Here is a 21147-nt window from a genome sequence, read left to right on the forward strand (position 1 = left end):
CTGGGTTCCCTCCAGAGCCCAGGTCACCGAGCCCCACAGTCCTGCCCCAAGTCCCCAGTTGGTGCTGCCCTGAGAAGCTCAGCCCGTGCCAATGCTCAGACAGCAAAATCCCTGCCTTTTAAGTGTTGGACAAAACCTAAGAGTCTGTTTATATCCTTCCTAGCTCTGAAGAACTGTTGGAAATTGGAATCCTAAATGTGTAAAGGCCTGATAAATGGAAAGCTCAACACTCCTGGAGCTGTAAGCTGCTCTACAGTGGTTTAGGCCCTCACGATTTGCAGCCTTCAGGGTTGATAATACAGCGAGACCCTGAGCAGTCTGCTGGAAAACTCTGCCAGAAACACAATCCCTGTAAGGGCATTCTCTTATCCAGTGTAGCAAGCTTCATCCTAAAAGCAGTTTCATGTTCTAGCCCCTTTTCCTCCCCTTGGAAAGCTTTCCTAGACACTTGATGAAACAGAGAACCTTCTTTCTCCCCCAGCACCCAAATATTCCTGCTTTTTCCTTTGTCTTCTCCCAACATTCTCCTGGTTCTTTCACTGTTACTCATCACAGTGAAGCCTCCCAGCCTTCGCTTTGCCAATTAAACAAGCCAACCTCTGCCGATCTTGCCCGGTAGGAGAGCTGCTCTTTTCCTTTGATCAGCTCCACAGAATTCTGCATCCATGAGTGTGGCCAAAACCCCCCAGAATCTCAAAAGCATCGTGCAGAGCAACACCACTAAAGCTCCAAAACGCCCCCAAGGCTGGTGGGGAAAGCAGCCACTGGCTGGGAAGAGGAGGCAGCTCCCTGCAGTTCTCAAGCAGCGAAGAGGATGTTCCGATCCCAAATGAGGCACAGAAATGATGCCACAGCCAATTAACTCTTCATTCTGCTGAATATCATTAGCAAAGAGCTTACTGCCAGAGTCACACCCCCCCCAAAGTCTTGATACATTGACCAGCTTTTGGACCAGGACAGGATAATAGATGCACAGAATATTTGGGGCTGGAAGGGACCTTTAAAGGCTGTCTAGTCCAACCCCCTGCCATTTTTTCTGAGAAGGAGATTTTTCTGAGAACTTTTATGAATTTTTTCTGAGAAGGAAGTTCCAGCAGAGCAGGTAGACTTATAGGAGAACAGAGGATTTGTTTAAGAATCCCCATAAGTTTTTGGTGTGGCAAAAAAATTCATGCCACCCTATAAGTTATTTGCTATAGAATCTGATCAGTTATGGCTGGCAGGGGAGTTAGATTTAAAAATTTAAAATTATGACACTGATGAAGAACATTCCAGCAAACACACAAACCCAGCAGCCAGATTTGAAGGTGAAAAGCAGTGGCTGCTCAGCCCAATTCTTCACACCTTCCACTAGATCAGAGGATCAGGATCTTCCAGGAAGGGTAAGGAGCCCAGAGGGTGCAGTTTGGATGCTGCTTCTTTCACAAGTGCCTTGCCAGCCAGCAAACCTGGACTCTGAATGCCCTGGTGTGGAGCAGAGATGGGATTTGCAAAGGGTTTGTGTTCCAAAACCTCCCCAAGGACAAGCGGCCTGCGCGGGCCAGGGCAGTGCTGGATGCGGTCAGGCCCAGCAGCTGCTGTGTGATGCCTCCTAAGCCTGACTTGTCCACAAGAGCTGAACGTGCCTCCCTGACAAAGCTGCAGCGCCGGGTCTGAATGCACAAACGCTTCAGGCAAAGCTCCCACATCTGCCCTCGCTGCATGGGAGGCTGAGCTGAGCCAGCTGAATCCCTCTGGGCTGGCTCCCCGGGGCTTCCCCTGCTTCCCTGTCTGCAGAGACAAAACACAGGAGCAAAGGCACCCTTGTTCAGCTCGGCTTTGTCATCTCCTCAGGGCCTCGTGTTCCTGCCGAGGGCTCACTGGGAGGCAGCTGTCCCCACTGGGGATGCTCTTGATTCATCACAGAGTCACAGAATGGGGTTGGAAGGGACCCTAAAGCTCATCCAGTGCCACCCACTGCCATGGCAGGGACACCTTCCACTGTCCCAGGTTGCTCCAAGTCCTGTCCAGCCTGGCCTTGGGCACTCCCAGGGATCCAGGGGCAGCCACAGCCCTCCCAGGGAACAATTCCTTCCCAATATCCCATCCAGCCCTGCCCTCTGGCACTGGGAAGCCATTCCCTGTGTCCTGTCCCTCCATGCCTTGTCCCCAGTCCCTCTCCAGCTCTCCTGGAGCCCCTTTAGGCCCTGCAAAGGGCTCTGAGCTCTCCCTGGAGCCTTTTCCTCTCCAGGTTGAACACCCCCAAATGATTTACACTTGTTCTCTCAGCTTTGGGGCCGGGAAGCACCTTCCAGTGTTTTGTGGCACATTGTGATCACCAGGAGCATCCTTTGGTCACTGTTATTTAACTCCCACACGAGCTGGGCCCAGATCCCCAAGTGCCACAGACCCCATGGGGAAGGAGAGCCATGAAGATGAGCAAGGCCTTATCCAAGGGATCTCATTCCACAGGGGGCTCTTGTGCTGAGTCTAACACCAGCTGAACATTCCTTGCAGGTATTTGGCTCAGGGCAACCCTCAGGGGCTGCTCAGTGCCTGCCTCTCCAGCCCAGCAGCTGGGTGGCCCTTGCCCACCAGCAGGTGCTGGGGTTGAATCACTTAACACTGAAGGAGAGGTTGGCCCCAAGAAGAGGAGGTTGGTTACACAAACCCAGCAGCAGTGAGGTACCAGCCACAATAACACAGGAAAACAGCCTTAATTAGGGAAAACGTACTGGTGGCTGCAGGGCTTTTTGCTTCCTCCACTTCCAGGACCTGGCTGCTGGAGGATCCTGTTAGCTCAGTAAATATTGCTAATGACTGAGGCTCTGTTTGCTTGCCACATCCTTGTCCAGCTGCTGGGAGCATTGAGAGACACCCACATCATTCCTGACTCAAAGGCAGTGCTAGCCTGGGGTCTCAGCCCAGCGCTGAAGAATCCTGTGGGGGCTCACTAATTAGTCACGGGGAAGTTGTGCAGTGTGGGACAGTGTGCAGGAAAGCCTCTAACAACTAATTTAAAAAGCTGATGAATGCACCAAGAGCACCATCATGTAATGGTGTTTCTTTATGCTGATGTGCTGTAAGATGCACTTTCCCAGAGGGCAGGGAGCAGAAACCCCAAGCTGTCCTCTCTCATCCAGGCAACCCACATGGAGAATGTATTGAGCCTGTCCAAGGCTGGTTTAAAAATATTCAGTAATCCCTTTACTTTGACAGAAAATGAGGGGTTTGGCAGGGAGAAGTTTGTCAGCATTTCTGTGGAAAGTTTTGTCTGCGGTGAAGAGGGGGACAAGTGTCCAGCTGAGGTCTTGAGGGCAATGTGAGGAACAAGAGATTTTCTGCTGGGGTGATTCACCTCCACCCCGGGAGGTCTCACTCTCATGTCCATTTGGGGATATATATGGAGGCTCCCACCCCATAAAGAGCCACATGTCATGGACTCATGGAATCATTCAGGTTGGAAAAGCCCTCTAAGCCCATCGAGTTCCCCCAGCACTGCCAGCGTGTTCACCACTAACCACGTCCCCAAGTGCCACATCTGGTGATCCCCATCCACCACTCCTTGGGACTCCACCACTGCCTTGGGCAGCCTGTCCCCACCTGACCACCCTTTCAGTGAAGAACTTTTCCCTGATATCCCAACTACACCTCCCCTGGTGCACCTTGAAGCCCTTTCCATCCAGCTCTCTGCTCCTACTCCTGTGGGCTGGAGCCATCCTGGATCCCTTCTCCATCATTTTCATCTTCCCAGGCACATGCGGGTTAACTGCTTTTGCTTTGCTGTCATGAAAAACCCCCCCTGCAGCCCCAAACAACGCTTCCTAATTATATCCCTGGTTTAATCAGGAAGGCTAGCGCTTCCATAGCTACGTGATTAAAAATTAGGAGACCAGATTCTGTAGTGGTGCCTCATAATAACAACCAATCCTGGGAACTCAGTGGATGAATAATGGATCATGGCTCCATGCTACCGGCTTCTTGCTTTCCCTGCTTTCTTCTTCTCCACTTTTTATCTGTCATTCTCCTCCTCCTCCTCCTCCGCGTCCTCTCCCGGGCTGGAGTTGGCGTGGGGAAGGAATACATCCATCCTTCATTTTACAGAAGTTAGTGAGACATCACAGATTCCTCTTCATCAGCCCCTCCACCCCAACCAAATTCCCTCTTAGGGAGCCTGGAGACATCAATAATTCACGGCTACCTGGAGGACTGGGCGATGAAAACCAGTTACTTGGGAAGAGGTAGGGCCCATCCTCTCCTCATCGCCATAAGCAGCTCCTCAAGGCTGGCTGCTGATCCCACGGGGAGCGAAACTGTGAAAAACAAGGATTTCTGGCACAGGGCAGACAAGTGATTCCATGTTTGTTTGCTTTATGTTGTCCTCTATCCCATAATATCCCCTAGTGGGCAGCTAAGGGACACCCTGGATTGCTTTGCTGGGGAGATGTTGCTGCAGGAATACCAGGAAAAAAAGTCAGGAATGCCAAACATCACACCACAAAAGTGCCTTCATTAAATTCCAAGATGGTCTTCAGAGAAAGATTTGTGGGCTGGTTTTTTCCCCACTCTACAAGATGAATTTTCAATATTTTTTACAAGCAGAGGTCAAATTCAATTAATGGATTCAGCGAAGGGAAAAAAAACTATTGAAAAATGCCAGATTTGGTTTTAAACAGCATAAACTCGTCCAATGAAATAAAATAAATAAATATTTTAAATTAAAATTCACACTTCCTTAATAGTTAAATAACATCAGAATGGAGCAGAATTGTTCCCATTTCCACATCTCAGTGACAGGCATTCCAACTAACCCAAACCACAGATTTTTCACTTTCTTTTTCCACTCTTTTAGCCTGGAAGAAGAAGAAAAAAAAAAGAAGTACATTTTGGATCCGTGTAGAAAAGCTTTTTTCCCCCAGTCCTTGAGTTCCACCCACTGAGCTGAAAAATCCCATTACTCCGAGCGCCTGGCAGCCGCGTGTGCGCGCAGCGGGGTGTGCCCGCAGCACATCTGCAAATCCCGGCCTGGGGCAGGCAGCCACCTCTGCCTTGTCAGGGAACAGAATCCCTTCCCAGTCCCCGATCCCAGCCTGGCACTGGAGGAGTTTTTAAATATTCCTCAGCCAATGACAATGTGAGGGCGGCTCAGGAGCAGAGATGGACTTGGGGGTTTCAGAGGGGGCTTAGGCCAATGTTGGCTCTGAGGGGGAGCAAAACCAGCTCCACTTTGGCAGAAAACTGGTGGATTTCACCCAACTGCATCCCCTCTGAAGGATGCTGAGGGTAGGAGGGTTCTGCCACCCGCTTCTGAGCAGGGTGTGAAGGAGCAATTTCCTGTTTCTTGTGATGCCTTTTCCTGGTCTTAAAATCAAGAGTCAGACACAGTTAGAAGGGGAAAAGGGATTTTACCTTGGGATTTATTTTAAGGAACCTTAGGTGCACCATGTCCAGGTGGAATGCACCTCCATGCCCACTGCAATGCCCACCCATAATAGATCAGGTATATCCTTCTAGGTGTTACTAATTAGCAGGTCTATCAAAGATTCCCCAATGAGAGGCTCGAGTGAGCCCCCCTCCCCAAGGAGCCTTCCCCTGGATGGTTCTATCTTGGTTTACAGAATGTGTTCTGGAGAGGACCTTGGGCTCTGGGGCACACTGATCCCTGGCTACGAAGCTTCTAAACTGTTGAGTCTCTCAGCTTGACAAATAAGGCCAAGAATGTAGGCAAAAAATACAGTAAGAATACAGAAGTTATAAAAAGGTATTACAGGGGTGTAAAAGAAAAGGCAAAAAATCATCACAGCATCACTTGGGAACGCCTTCCAATGTGTCCTTCACATTCCGGCTGGCCTCCCACCCCCACATGGGCCCCAGGAGCTCCCAGACAGGCCATGGACGGATGAGCAACACATCTGTCTGTAGCAAGAAGAGCATTTGGCTTCCCAAGGGCCATGGTTGGGAAGAGCTAAGAGCCTTTGGGCAGCAGTTTGGGCTGGAAGGGCTCTCAACGAGGGGGTTGCCAGCAGCTTTCAGTGACAAGGAGGTTCCCTGCTGTTTCCCTGGAATAATGTGAGGCATCCATGGGATTGGCAGTGCTGTTAAAGAGCCGGGGAAAGGGAGGGCTGAGCTTGGTTCTCTCACAGAACAGAAATAAGTGCATTTGTCTTACCTACTCAGGAACTTTTTGTATCTTGATGAAACACCCACTGATGGTCAGTAAGACCAAACTTCTCATGGTTCACCTCTGGAACAGGCTGGAGTCCTCATCCCTGGGGGGATTTAAGAGCTGTGTGGATGTGGCACCTGGGGACATGATATAGTGGTGGGCTTGGCAGTGATGGGGGAATGGCTGGACTTGATCTTAAAGGTCTTTTCCAACCTAGATAATGCCCTGATTCCATGAGGAGCTGGACAGAGCTCCATCTCCAGCACAGGTCCTGGCTGGAGCAGACCCATCAGGGTAGCAGAAATGAAAGCTCCTCCCTGCAGGATTAGAGAGCAGCAGGGATATTTATTTCAAGCAGGGATACTGCTTTCAAATACTCCCAGAGTTTGCAGCTCAGGAACATGCAGGGCTTTGAGGATTTAGTAGCCCTTGATGGATTGATCTACCACAGACCTGATCCCTCATATTCCTGCAAAGCTTGCAGCCACCTGGCCCAAATCCCCTCAGAAACTTCTCCAGTTGCTGCTGCTGGAGTTGAAATCTGGGGCCCAGCTTTCATGGGAGCAGCAAGAGGCAGGTGGCTGTACCCTGGGGACAGTGGCTAGCACTGCCATGGCCATCCCAAAGCGTATGCAAAGCCTGAGAGGTCACAGTCCAGTGACCCCACAGGTGACTCCAGAAATGTGGGTTTCATGCTTCAAATGGCGTTGTCTCCTCTGTGCTCTTTGCTTGCAGTTCCTCCAGATGACCCTGTCATTATGGGGGGGCCCATCATCAGCCTGAGGGCAGGAGACCCCCTGAACCTGACCTGCCATGCTGACAATGCCAAGCCAGCAGCCTCCATCATCTGGATGAGGAGGGGAGAAGTCATCAACGGAGCCACGTATTCCAAGGTGAGGCAGGATGGGGCTGGGACAAGGCCTGTGCTCTTCCCTGACCTCACAAAGGGGTGCCAGGCCTGACACTGCTCTTCACACAACCCCAAAACATCTGGGGCAGCACCCTCAGCTCTGCAGAGCTGGGACTCTCACCCTGCATCCCTCCATAAAGCCTTCCCAGCGGGGAGGCTGGGGGGAAAACAGTCAGGAGGATGCAAGTGAGAAACCACAAACTGTCACCAAAATGGGCTCTGCTCTGAATTTGGCTTTTTGTACCTTCTCACAGCTTGTAATCACCTGGCATGGCCACTTGTCCCCCCTAAATCCCAGCTGGGTGTGGTGTTAATGTTATGTACAGCAAAACTGACCCAGCCTTGGCTGCAGCAGAACCTCTGGATCAAAAGGTGCTTGCAGTGACGTGTGTCCCCTCCTCCAACTGCAATTTTCCATGAAAAAGTGTCAGGATTGTTGGCATTTTTTAATTTAGACAGAAAGCGTTTATTGGGTCATAAAGGAAACCATCAAAGAGCAATCAGCGGCACACTGGGGATGGGCCCCCACATGTTCTCCCCCACATGCTTATGGGCTCCTGATGGCTGGTGAGTGTGGAAGATTTGCTAACACTTGACGTTTTTAATGAAAAATTTCAAAACAGCAAAATTCCAGACCGAAAATGGGTCAGTCTGCAGCCAAAACTTCAAAGGGGGCAGTCAGAGCCATTCCTCGAGCTCCTGAAGATCTTTAATAAACACTTCACCCTCTGCTGCCACTGTGAAGCCGCCATCCAGCCTCATTCCAGCAATATTCTGATTTGCTGGGGAGAGCAGAGGAGGCAGAACACCCTCCCTGCCTCCTCTTCCTCCTCCTCCTCCTTCACCTCCTGGCTGAAGCTGAGCTGCTTCTCTGCAGCCAGGGGTGAGCAGAGGGGAACCTGCCCCATCTCCCTGCGTGCGATGTGAGAGGCAGCACTAATTAGAGCCAGAGAGAGCTGACCTCTCCCTCTCTCAAATCGAGTGGAATTAGTTAAAATCCAGGCCGTTGATGTGCAGTTGTTCATGGCTTATCCCGCTCACCCCCAGCCTTCCCCTCCAGGGCTGCCAGGCCTGGACCTGGGGAGACAACTTTTGAGCCCTGTCCCTTTCAGACACACAGAAGATCCCTTTCCCTGTCCCCCAGAGAAGGGGGAATGCCCTTCCGAAGCAGTTTTGCAGGCTGCAGATCCATGTCCCACAGCACAGAGATTTCCATGGCATTTTAAGCAGCTGGCAGGGGTGGGCTGGGAGGGGAGCCCTGTTCTGTGTGGGGGAAGCATCCTTCCCTCCTCCTGGAGTCAGGAAAACCTCTGTTTCTGAGGCTGAACTTCAGTTTCTCCTGACTTCCTGGAGGTTTCCATGAGGCCCTTTCATATTAAAAAAGAAAATCAGCATTTAGAAAAACTAACAGACGATTTTAGACATTTTTTGAGTGGGAAGTTTGGATTTTTGGTGTCTTAGAAACGTTTCCCTTTTGAGGCTCCCTTTAAAATAGTGCCTCAGTTTGCCTCTTTCTGCTCTTTCAAGAAAACTGAAATCCAACCCAGCTTTCATTTGATCCAGATATTCCAGCCAGCCAAAAGGAAGCCCTCTTTGGGTTACTGACTGTCTGAAACCATTCACTCTGAGTGATAATTTCTTTGTTACTCTGAATTTCCAGTCCACCAACTGATCCATATGCAGCCCCCTGGCAATCCCAGCCAGGCAGTGCAGAACGGCCACGGCTGACTGAAATCCCCCCGATCCCTACTGAAGGGGACAGGGAACATTACAAGATCCTGCAGGATTTGGAGGTTCACCTCAAATAGGGGGGAAATTCTGCACAGACTTAGGGTTCAGCACAAGGCCAGCACCAAAAATGGGGCCGTTCCCCAAGGGAAGGGCACACGGGGTGACAATAAAGGCAGGACAGGGCAGCATCCTGCGTTTGTGTCCAGAGGTGGGAGCAGAGCTGAGAAGGGGCTGGGAGCACCAGGAATGTCTGAGGGAGCTGGGTGGGCTCAGCCTGCAGAAGAAGAGGCTCAGGGGAACCTTCTTGCTGTCCACAACTCCCTGACAGGAGGGGACAGCCAGGTGGGAGTCGGGCTCTGCTCCCAGCGAACAAGAGACAGGATGAAAGGAAATGGCCTCAAACCGTGCCAGGGGATGTTTAGATTGGATATTGGGAAAATTTCTTTACTGAAAAGGTATTCAGCCATTGGAATGGGCTCTCAGCGTGGTGGTGGATTCCCCATCCCTGAAGTGTTCCAAAAACCCGTGGATGTGGTGGAGAGGGACGTGGTTTGATGGGTCAGTGCTGGGTAAATGGATGGACTCGATCTCGGAGGGCTTTTCCAGCCTTAATGGCTCTGGGATTCTGGGCTGATTGTGGTGACAGTTTCTCAGCACCATTCCTTGTCTCGTGTGCTTGAGAGGCACAAACCTGTGTGCATGAATGCTGTGCCACAATGAGCCCAGGGAAAGCATTAGTCTTGGCATCAAAGAATCATTTAGGTTGGAAAAGCTCTCCAAAATCAAGTCCAGCCATTCCCCCAGCACTAGCAGGGCCACCACTAAATTGTGTCCCCAAGTGCCATATGCACACATCTTGCTGACATCTGTTTATCTCCCCATAAAGCCACTCTGAGGAACAAACTTGAAGGATACCAACTTAGAAGGAAAAACTGCCTGGCAGGGTCCAAAATCCAGACTGTTGATAAACCAGAGAGAGAGGTCAGAGGTTGGAGAATGATTGAAAGACTGAAAACCACACAACATCCTGAAAGATCCGAGGGCTCAGTTTATCAAAGTCGGGGTTACAGGGTGACGTGACCTCCTGTAAGAGCTTGCAGAAGGATTAGGGGGTGGTAAGGAAGCGCTCCCAGGCTCCTGTGCTCCCAAAAGAGGCATGGCAGGGCACCAGGGCTGAAGTCAGATAAATCCAGGGAAGAAGCACATTGCCAAGGCTGAGCAGGTAGAGCTGGTTACCACCAGGGTTTGGATCTCTGGCCCCCATCAGTGAAGACCTGAGAGCTGATGATTTACCATGGGCTGGTCCAGAGCCAAGGATCCATGGCCAGGGTCAGTCCATGCTGCTGGCAGCCGGCATCACCCCTCATCCCTATGAGGAGTGCCCAGCAGCTTCATGCACTCACCTGGCAGAGGATGCCAGCGGGGTCACAAAGCCATTTGCCTCTGGCTCCCTCTTACCTGGGATGGTGGGTGACGTATCCCACCGGAGCTTTCCTCCCCAGCCTAGGCACAGCAGGGCTGCAGGGAAGCAGATGGGAGTTAAGAGCCCAATTCCCAGGGAAGTGCAGTGAAATTTGTCTTTGTTATTCTCCTAAGGCTTTTGGCCGACTCCAGCCAGAGGAATTGTTATTTCAGGAAGCTGCTTGGCTGAGAAGCTCCTATTGAGCCTGGGGATGGGGCAAGGGCCCCTCTCCAGCTCCTCATCCCTGTTTCCCCCTCACAGACGCTCCTCCGTGATGGCAAGAGGGAGAGCATCATGAGCACCCTGTTCATTGCCCCCTCGGACATCGAGAACGGGGAGAGCATCGTGTGCCGTGCCACCAACAAAGCCATTCCCAGCGGGAAGGAGACTTCTGTCACCATCGACATCCAGCGTGAGTACACGGCCACCTCTGGCTGCTGGGAGATCCCGGCCTCTCTGCCCTCCAGTCAGGAGCAGCATGCTGGGGCTGGGGTTTTCTCTTTACTGGGATTTACTGGTGTGTCAACGGGGTGAAGTCCCAGCTGGATCTCCCATGTTCCCTGAGCACCCTGGGGCACCGAGGAACGCCACACAACAGGGATATCCTGCTTCCCATGTGTCCATGGATTTGAGCAAAAGCAGCACCAGCTGCCATGCTCTGGGTGGCCCAGCTGTGCCCTGATCCAGGCCCTCGGGGGTCTTTGGAGCAGGGATGGATCCCAGAGGGTTTTGGGTGAGCAAGCAACATCTCTGGGCATGGCCAATAGCAGAGATAAGTCCCATCAGGATTTCTGGTGCTGAATCACGTGTTTCCAGACTTACAGGCAGTTCAGTGGTATGTTTGTTGTGACACCTGATGGGGACAGTGTCCCTCCCATGACACAAAGCCAGAGCCAGTCACCACCTCAGGAGACAGGGCTGTGTTCAGAGCTGTACCATTCACCCTTTACTGTAAATCCACAGAGAAAAATTTGCCATCCTCCAAAATTCACATTTCACAGGCCTCTTCCCTCCTCCTCTGCAGTAGCTGTCGCTCTTGGGCTCCTCCTGACCCCTTCCAGCCAGGCTCCATTCACGCACGCAGTTCCTGCAGCTGTATTTACCCACGACTTGCAAAAGCAGGGTGTTCGATATTAGCATGCCAGCTGCTTTCCAGAGACCAATTAAAACTGGCAAACTCAACTGAACAAACTCGAGCGCAGCAGAAAATTCACCATTTAAGACTTGCAGCTTTTGCTGCCGGAAGATTACCAGGCTCTTGGGTCGCTGGCTGCATGTCCTGACAGAACTGGGTAGATAAAATGAGATAATAGCTTGGGTTATTTCACAGCCAGCAAACAGCTACAATAGCGGGAGACACACTCACACAAACAGCGCAGAGCGGAGCCGTCATTACACTGGGCAGTACAGTGTGGGCTGGAGACGTGAGCTGAATCCCCACAGCCACATGGAATCTGTTTGGGAAAGAGAAAAACCCAGTAAAGAGCACCAATTTCCACTCCGAGCTATTAAATACTCCACGCTGTGAATGTAATAACAATAATATTCTACCCAGCTACTAAAAGTATGTTGTTCTTAATGGGGGCTAATGAGGATATCAATTTCCCGAAGCTGGATGGGTGATGGGGTAGAAAAATACTAAGATGGATTAACCAAGCTGAGGTGGGATGGATTTTGACCCAGATGCACAAGCCTGCCCTAGCTGCACCTAGTCACAGAATCATGGAATTGTGAAGGTTGGAAAAGACCTCTAAGATCATCAGGTTCAACTATGAACCCAGCTTTAGTTCATGAGGTTTCACTCCCAGCCTTGCAGACAACCAGCTGCATTCACTTTGCAAAGAGCTAAAGGTGCTTTTCCTAAGCAAAAAGTATCTGGGCCGCTCGTTTTTCCCTAGGGAATTGTTCTGGGAAGTCCTGCTCGTGGGTCTTATTCCAATATCTAGCACAGAAGCAGCACCTTGGGGAGAGAAAGGAGTGGTTTCTGCAAGAATAAGGAAAATCAGGCAGCAGTTGTTGGCTGTGGAGCTCTTCCCAGCCTGGCACGAGCTGCTGCATCCTCCCGGGCCCTGCACTCTCCACCTCCAGCAGTGGAGGTTGAATTCACACCACAGCAAACACCACCCAGCTGTGTGGTTTGAGAGAAGGCCTTGCAAACTTATCCCAGGGAACCAAAAATAATCCTTCCCAGGAAGCAGCAGCCTGGTAAATCACTCCTACTGCTGTCTTACATTTTCTTTTGCCACTCAAAAGAACATCAGCAATGCTCCCAGGCAGCAGAGAAACGCCGGGATGGGGGTTATTCCCAGGAAGGGTGTGTGCAAGGTGGGAGAGATTATCCTCAGTTGATTTGGGCTCCCATCAATCTCATGCCTGACCATCATAGCAGCAATGAAAGAGCTGAGTCATAAAACCCTCCCCCTTACAAATATATATATAAAAAAGGGGGGGGGGGAATTGGCAGAAAGAGCTGGAAAAAACCCCAGTGCAGGGTCTGTAATGGAAATACTAAGCGGCTCCAGCTGGAACATCTGTTCAATGTGATTTCCGTTCCACCAGCCACATCAAAGTCAGCCTCCTGTGAGTTATGCGTCGAACATCACAAGTGGGATTAAAATCATGTTTAATAGTTTGATATGGCATAAACTATTTATACTGCAGGAGCCCAGTGGCTCCATGGAAATGCACACCCGGCGTGCCGGGATGGGGAGGAGCGGGGTTATTGCTTATCCAAAGCCATTTGCTCCAAGCCTCTGCACACACATGTGCAGTTGCTCATTTTTACACCTTTTTTTTGTCGTGGCAAGAAGGGATTTGGATGTTTTTGCAGGAGGTGGGAGGAGGAGAAGCAAAGTGGAGGGTGATGAGGGGCACATCGCTTCTCTGGAGGGTCTCCTGCTGCGTTTATCCTTGGAGCTTTGCAGTGTTTGATTCCCTTTTGTGCTTCCCCCTGGGGAGTGGAAAGCCCAGGGCTGAAGTGGCATCTTAGCCTGAGCAAAGAGGTTCAGAAGGGTTTGTCCACAGGGGAGAGGAGCACGGAGAGGGATCCGCACCTGGCAGGGCAAGCGCCAGCACAGTGCCCGCAGCCCACAGAGCTCAGCCTGTGGCCATTCCCGAGGTGCTGAGTGGGAACAGTGGGAGCTGAGGGGTTTGCCAAGGTGCCTCCCAGGCTGAGGGGCTGGCAAGGAGTGGTGCTGGTCCTGGTGCCGGTCCCGGTGCTGGTCCCGCTGTGGCGCGGTTCCCGCACGAGCACTCGCACCCTCTCCTCCCGCCGCCTGTGGGCTGGCTCTATCGCATTCCATCATTCAAATTCATTACAAGAAGCCAGGCAGGAATTATAATTGTAACCGAGTGGAATTACATCCTGATGAGTTACAATTTGTGTCTTTTTTCCCTTTAAAATGCCCCGAAACACACTGGCACACACAAGCCCACGCTATCCACAACACCCGCAATACTCGAAAGCCCAATCCCATTTCTGACAGGCGAGATCAAAGACTTTAATTCACTTCCTTTGCTCTTTCTTTTTTTTTTTTTTTTCCTGTCTTTTTAATTTTTTTTATTATTATTATTTTGAGTGCAGGAGGGAGCCGGGCTCATTTTAATACAAAGAGACTCCTCTGTAAATCGTAGGCACAGCTCCTAACCCATCAAACAATGGGGAAGCTCCTAAAGAGAAGTGTGATTCATACTTAACAAAGGAAGGTGATTAGCTGTTGTTGTCTAACAATAGGGAAGTGTCAGGATGCCTGGGAATGAATTAGGAGCCCGCCATACATCTCTGGGCTGCTGTGTCAGGGAAGCTCATTTATATTCCCAAGTGCGCCCATCTTTATTGTCATTTGAATTGCACATTTTAAAATGAAATTAGGGTAAATTGAAAATACCTATAATTTCCCCGTCATAATTTCCCATCAGGAAGGCAGGTGGCTTTGCTCACAACAAAGCCAGGCTCCGGCTGGGTAAATACCGCGGGGCGGAGGAGAAGGAGGCACTGGAGAGCTGCCGGGACTTGGCTTCTCCCCTCCCGCCCAGCCAAGGTCACTGCCGAGGCCACCTCTGAGACCCCGCTTGCGTCCCCAAGCTGCTGACCTTGCCCCTCACAGGGCTGGGATAACACGGGGTTGCTCTGGATGCAGTTCCCACACCAGTACGCCCAGTTGGAGGCCACACCCTCCCGCAAAGGTGCTGAGAGCTGCCAGAGCCAGGTGGCTCCAGCAGGACCCTGACTTGTGTATGGTGGAGGGAGAGGCTGGCAGGGAAACTTCCATCCCTCTTAATCACCAGGACGCTCCTTGGGCTTGGCTGGAGCCACAGCTCCACGGCATCCTCACAGGAACTCGAGCGCTGGGCCGTGTCCAGCCCTGCAGCGCTGACCCCACACCCCAGCCCAGGCCTCCGGGATGCCCCAGCACACGTGAGGCCAAGGGAGGTGCCCTGGACCAGGGTGTGCCAACAGCTTCTCTGCCCACCCGCCCTGTCAGCTGCAGCCTTTCCCCATTTTCCAGCTGGGAAGGACATTGCTGAGGCCCTTGGAAGAGGAGAGAGGCAGCAGGGAAAGTTGAACACGTAACATGTCCTATTTTGGGATGTGTTTGTGCATATGTGCAGCAGACTCCCCCCTCAAGGGCAGGAGAGCCCCTCAGCTGGGTTGATGAGCCCCAACACCCTCTGCCATGGGACAGCTGGTTCTTCAGGCACCGCAAAGACCCTCCACAAGGCCATTTCTTTCTGCTTTTTCCCCTCAAATGAGGTCCCATGCTTAAAACCTAAAGCTGAAGGCCTGACATCAGTCATCGTGAAAAATTAGAGCAACTCTGGATATTCTTCATCTAAACATTTCACCCATTTCCCGCTTGCTTTCATTGGTTCTTTCCTAAATTTTATTTGCAGCTGAAGCATTTAGATGCTTCTCATGTGAAAAGAAGGAGAGAAACTGAGGAGCAGTTGGACGACTGGAGCAGCCTGTGGCACCAGTAAGGCCCTGGCAGAGATGATTAGGCTGATGAAAGAGCAGAAATGCCACTTTAAAGTCAGAGGATAGACAAAAGATCATTGTTACACAGCGAGATATTAAACTGGAGTGTCTCAGAGCAGGCGAGTTTATGTCCTTAAATGAGAATCAGAGCCAGCAGTCACATTTTCCAAGTGAAATGTTACATCAAACGACGTCTGTGGCTCCTCTTCCTGTCTTATGCACTGAAGCCCTTCAAGAGAAGAGCAGCGTTCATGGCATCAGCCTGTCTGACAATCGTTATATGGCTTTAAACTGAAAAATGGCTTTAAACTGGAAAATGGCTTCCCACTGCCAGAGGCAGGGATAGATGAGATTTCAGGAAGAAATTCTTCCCTGTGAGGGTGGTGAGGCCCTGGCACAGGTCGTCTGGAGAAGCTGGAAGTGTCCAAGGCTGGGTGGGACGGGGCTTGGAGCAACCTGGGCTAGTGGAAGGTGTCCCTGACCATGGAAAGGAGTGGAACTGGACAATCTTTAATGTCCCTTCCAACCCAAACCGTGCCTTTGAGTTTCTCATGGGCCTGTCTCTCTTTGCAGACCCCCCACTGGTGAACCTGTCCGTGGAGCCGCAGCCAGTGCTGGAGGACAACACTGTGAAGTTCCACTGCTCTGCCAAGGCCAACCCTGCTGTCACCCAGTACAGGTAAGGTGGCACTCCTGGCACCCCTGACACCTCAGTCCAGCCCTCTGCTGAGACCCTCTCGCCTTCCCTGCAGGTGACCCAAAAGAGCTCAGCCCCTCTGGCTGTGGTTTCTGGTGGCCATTCCACCTCCTCCCGTGTTTCTCACTGCTTGGTGCTCGCTGTGGCTCATCCCCATGGCCTCTGCTGGCCCGCAGCCGAGGGGTGCCATGGCTGGAGCCAGCCCCTTATCCCTGCTGCGGCAGGGTCATCCCAGCACCCCACTCCGGCGGCTCCCTGGTGCCACTCTGGCCTTGATGCCGTTGTTGCACATCGAGAGGCTCCGCTTGCGCCGCTCGCCGGGCGTCTGCCATGTTCTGTGTGCAGCAACTCCTCGGGCAGGGATTCATCTTGGAGCGCATTGAGAGGCCTGGCACGAGCCATCTGTTTGGGGACATCGTGAGCAATGCACACCGAGTGAAAAGTCTATTATGGGAAAATTCCTCTCCTTTTTTTGCACACTCTTTCATGATTTGAACACAGCGGCTTTATCGCCATCTCCATGTAACCCTTAAGCCACCACCATAAAGCCTCTCCATGCCCAGCATGGTGGAGCTGAGCTCAGGAGGGGCCAGAGCAGAGGTGCAGGCGCTGGAGATGTGAGGGGACACAGGGGATGGGATCTCTCTGAGTGGGACATTCTCCCTGAGCGGGTGGGGTCATCACTGCCGGCCATGGTCTGCAGGGCCCCTGCACGGCCACAGTGAGCTCGGAGCAGGGCACGGGTGGTTGAGGAGATTCGGAGCAGGAGGAAATGCGGCGCTCGCTGCTGAGACAGGTCTGGGGTGCAGGTGGTGCATGGGGTCCCTGCCAGCCCCGAGCCTCCCTGGTCCTCTCTTCTCTCTGGTGACCAGGGACAGGACCTGAGAGAACGGCTGGAGCTGTGCCAGGGGAAGTTTAGGTTCTTCCCCCAGAGGGTGCTGGGTACTGCCCAGGCTCCCCAGGGAATGGTCCTGGCCCCAAGGCTGCCAGAGCTGCAGGAGCATTTGGACAGCACTGCCAGGGATGCCCAGGGTGGGGTTGTTGGGGTGCAGGGCCAGGGGTTGAACTCAATGATCCTTGTGGTACCTCCCAGCTCAGGAGATTCTGTGAGTGCTCATCCAGGGATTGACGAGCGGGATTCGGAGCACAGCCAGACCCTGCTCACCGTGTCACCTCCAGCTGGTCACTGCAGGAGGGCAGATGCTCTGCTCTGAGCAGAGTTGCTGCCACGGGCCCTTGGCTGTGAGTGTGAGGGTTCCTGCAGCAGAAAACACCCCTCCTCTCACAGGATATTTTTGTCTAAGCAGACAAAATATGGGTGTGGAAAGCAGGGCAGGCTGTCAGCACACTTTGGGAAAAAAGAGCTTCATGTAACCAGGTACATCCCTGTCCCACCTCATCCGTCAGCCACTCATCCCTCCTGCCTGGAAGGCCTGAATATGCACACACGGGCTCACCTTCCATTCTGGCTCTGCAGAACCATCCATGGATAATAACAGAGGAGGTACCTCCGGGGACAGGTTACCGTGACCCGCCTCCTGTTAGGCTCGTACAGCTTAATTAGTACAATCGAGTTTCCTGATAGGAATGATCCCTTCCAGCTGGATATCAGCACAACAGAGCAGTAATTGTGTTCCTGGTTACACAGAAGAGTTATTAATTCGAGAAGTCAATTAATGTCAAGGATACAAATAGCCCTGGTTTCATATTTACAGCTGGTAGGAAAACAAAGTGCGTGGCAGGCTGGGTGTGAAGGAGCCACGTGGTTCTTACCCCAGGCCTGATTCTGGTACAGTCCAAGGCAAAACAACCATCTCTGCTCAGGGAACCAGACAGTAGCAAGACCCTGTCAAACTTCTACTCCCTCAGCCTGATTCTCAACAAAGAGACCTTCCACATCATCCCTGAACCCGGCTGGGCTGATCCCTTGTGCACTGGAGCAGCCTGGAAAGCTCCAGTCTTGGTTTTCCACTTCCTTGGACGGCAACTTTGGACAAGGGGGAATGGCTTCCCTTGGACAAGGAGGGCAGGGATGGATGGGAGATTGGGAAGGAATTGTTCCCTGGGAGGGTGGGCAGGCCCTGGCACAGGGTGCCCAGAGCAGCTGTGGCTGCCCCTGGATCCCTGGCAGTGTCCAAGGCCAGATGGGACAGGGCTTGGAGCACCCTGGGACAGTGGGAGGTGTCCCTGCCCGTGGCAGGGGTTGGAACTGGATGACCTTTAAGCCCAAACCATTTTGGCATTCTGTGATTCCTCTTGGCTGTTTCCAGCCTTTGGATCCCTGCCCAAGCCAAGCTGGGTTGCTTTTCTCCACCAAGCAGAGGTGGGCCCAACACTCTTCTCCCATCTTTGCTGCCATCTCGGCGCAGGTTTTTGCTGTCCCCACCAGCTGCAAGTGCCACCCTCTGCCCTCTTCCTTCCTTCTCACCCATCCCAAGGCCATGGGTCTTGTCACCCTTCCTGTTCCCTGAGCCTCCATGTTTCTCCTGCAAATGGCTTTGGGATTCATTTCATGATGGATTTTACTCTTAAAACTAACTGCATGTTTTTTCAGGCAATGCTTTCCCATAAAAAGGGTTTTGGAGGGGGTGGGGGGGAAGAGGCGTGACAAATTCAAGAACTTTGGGTTTTTCATGTCTTGAGTTCCCTTAACACATAAACTTCACACGAGGCTTTTTCCCTACCACTGTGACAAGCAAACAGGACTCAGCAGCGCTCGCTGGGGCTTCCTTCTGCTTAATGGCTCTGATTGATGGAGGGGGGATTTGTTTCCCTTCCATAAGATCCCAAAGCTCTTCACTGTGTAGAGGTGGCAGATGTTTCAGCACTGACACTCAGAGTCCTCTGGAGTGGGACATCCGAGCAAGGAGCCTCCCTGCACCTTGGCAGTGGCAAGGAGAGAAGGATGGGATGTGTAAAGTCCCAGGACTGAGATATCTGGAGGTTTGAGAAGGCAGAACATGAGCTTGGTGCCATCCCCAGGGTCACTCAGGACCCCACCACTGGTGAAAATGAACTTATTCTGCCTTCCAAAAAACCCAACAGAAAATGTGATTTTTTTTTTTCTCTTTGGGTGAGGACCCCTCTGTTATATCTCCTGTGTCTTCCCTCACGCTCAAACAGAGATCCCAGATCTTCAGCTGATATTTATTCTTAATCCCCCCCGCAATATGTTTGTCAGCAAATAACTCTGAACACAAAGGAAAAATGTTTAAACAACCTAAACCCCCTTTTGTGGACATAAATCCACAGCCAGCTCTGCAGGGCCATCCCTGCTACCGATCCACCAGCAAGCTGTCACCTTGCTGGAATTTTTGAGGAGCCGTAGCTTTTGCATTGGGTTTGCATCCCGGGTTTTCTGCCTGGGAAAAGCACATGAGGTTGAATATCTCACCACAGATGTTCCCTTGGGAAGCATCCATGAACTGGGATCTTTGTTAGGATGAAGCCACTAAACCACCCCCGTGGTCCTGCCGACCCAAGATTTTAAGCCCAGACCTCTTGTTCTCCAAGTTAGGAGGGCAAGGGAAAAGAAACAAAATTCAACACAATTCCCCAGGAGACAAAAATCCCCCTCTGCCCCTATAGAGAACACAGTTTGGATGAAATTGAGTCAGCTGCTTTTCCCTTAGGAAGTTTTCTTTGTGCTCTCTTATATAATCGCACACAGGTGGATTTTCATGCAAGGAAAATCTGGTTGGAAAAGAAACCTTGGAGCGATTCACTCCCAGAGCCAGGGTGGAAAGTTCCAGCCTGCACCGTGTCTTCTCTTCCGAAGGCAGAGGGTTAATGGCTTTTTCTCAAAACTGACAGATTTTCACTAAATCTTTGGCCTCTGTGGCATTTTCTAAGTCAGAATCCCTCTTCCTTAAAATCTGCTGGCATCTCCTGACATTGGGAAGCAGGCAGGGCTGGGGTAGGTTGTCCTATGCTGGAGGCACAGCTCCTCTGCCCCTTTCCTTAGCTGAGGAGGCTGGAGCTGAAATCCCAGCCCTCCTCCCTCGCTGGCAGCAGCCGTTTCTTGACAAGGAGCAGCTTTTTCCCCAGGGAGGTTTGTTTGCCCACGATGTCACCTGGGCTGTCACTCACTTTTAGGCATGGGACAGACTGGTGGCACCAAAAGCAAGTGGAGGGAGTCAGGCAGAGGCTGGCAAGGTGTCACAGCAATCCTGAGCAGGCGGTCCTGGCACAGGGATGAATTAACCCTCTGGCAGCAGGGGTTTGCTCATTTGGATGTTTTCCCTCCTTCCATATAGAGCAAGCTTTGCACAGACACATCTGACAGCTTCTGTAGGGCCCCATACCCCACCTGGCCTGGCTTTACCCCACCTCTGGCTGGGAGCACGTTCCCTTTGGAGCTGAAGAGCAGCTCAGCCCACCAGAAACCTCCTTGGCATTGCCAGTGCAGCATCCTCCACTTGAAAAAGGGTCAGGGGGACCTGGGCTCCTCAGCAGCACTTCCATGGGTGCGTCCCCATCTGCTTTAGCACCATGGACATGGGGCTGGAAGCCCAAAGAGGCTCCCTGGTGTCCCAAGGGTGGTAGGGGACCATGCTAACCTTTCCTCTCTCCCTGCCTCCAGCCTCTGCCAGCCTCTGCCAGCCCATTTGCTGGTGGAGCATCCCAGTGCCAGGCTGGAGCAGCAAATGGCTCCGGCGGGCAGCTGGCACATGTGGGCACATCCCACCTCAACAACCCGCCTCCCGTGCGCCTCTGCGGCTTCCTGGGCAGCTCTGGGATGGCGAGGAGGGAGTCTGGGAATTTACTGGCTTTCTTTTGCTGCAAGCAAATGGGCAGGAAAGGGAGAGGGAGAGTAATTAGCTGTCGCCATTGTTCTGCCACCTGCGATGGTGGGTAAAATTAATGGAAAGCAACAGAAGTCGGGGCTACGTGAACCGACTCCCAACCAGGCCTCCTCTTTGCTCCCATCAGATCTCTCTATTTGCCAATCTTTCCGTGGCTTTTGATGCCTGTTGTGTGTCTGTGGGGTGTTTTTTTGCTGTTATTATTTATCACTCACAGTAAGAAAGAGAATCTTTAAAGTGGCAGAAGGAAATGGGAAGGTTTAATATTGCAGGAGGCAGAGTCCCTGAGCCTTTCGGGCTCCTCGGCTGATGATTATTTTTGTGGAGCGATGGGGAGTTGGCGCAGGCAGGGCAGTGATACAAATCTCATTCTGTGCATCCACACAGAGCTCTGGCCCCCAGGGCTGGCGGAGACCTTT

At 52.0% G+C, this 21147-nt stretch overlaps 1 protein-coding gene across 1 annotated transcript in view; it reads left to right on the forward strand.

Moving 5' to 3' along the window:
- KIRREL3 (kirre like nephrin family adhesion molecule 3) overlaps positions 1–21147 on the forward strand; it is a gene marked incomplete at both ends in the record, with an annotated part of 344332 nt that overhangs the window by 282251 nt on the left and 40934 nt on the right. Inside the window, 3 exons of the mRNA XM_082296886.1 lie at positions 6881–7038; positions 10510–10660; positions 15800–15905. Coding sequence (XP_082153012.1) covers positions 6881–7038; positions 10510–10660; positions 15800–15905 — 415 coding nt within the window. The remainder of the gene's footprint in view (positions 1–6880; positions 7039–10509; positions 10661–15799; positions 15906–21147) is intronic.

The sequence above is a fragment of the Coloeus monedula genome (assembly GCF_965178545.1).
Source record: "Coloeus monedula genome assembly, chromosome: 25".
Taxonomy (NCBI): Eukaryota; Metazoa; Chordata; class Aves; order Passeriformes; family Corvidae; genus Coloeus; species Coloeus monedula.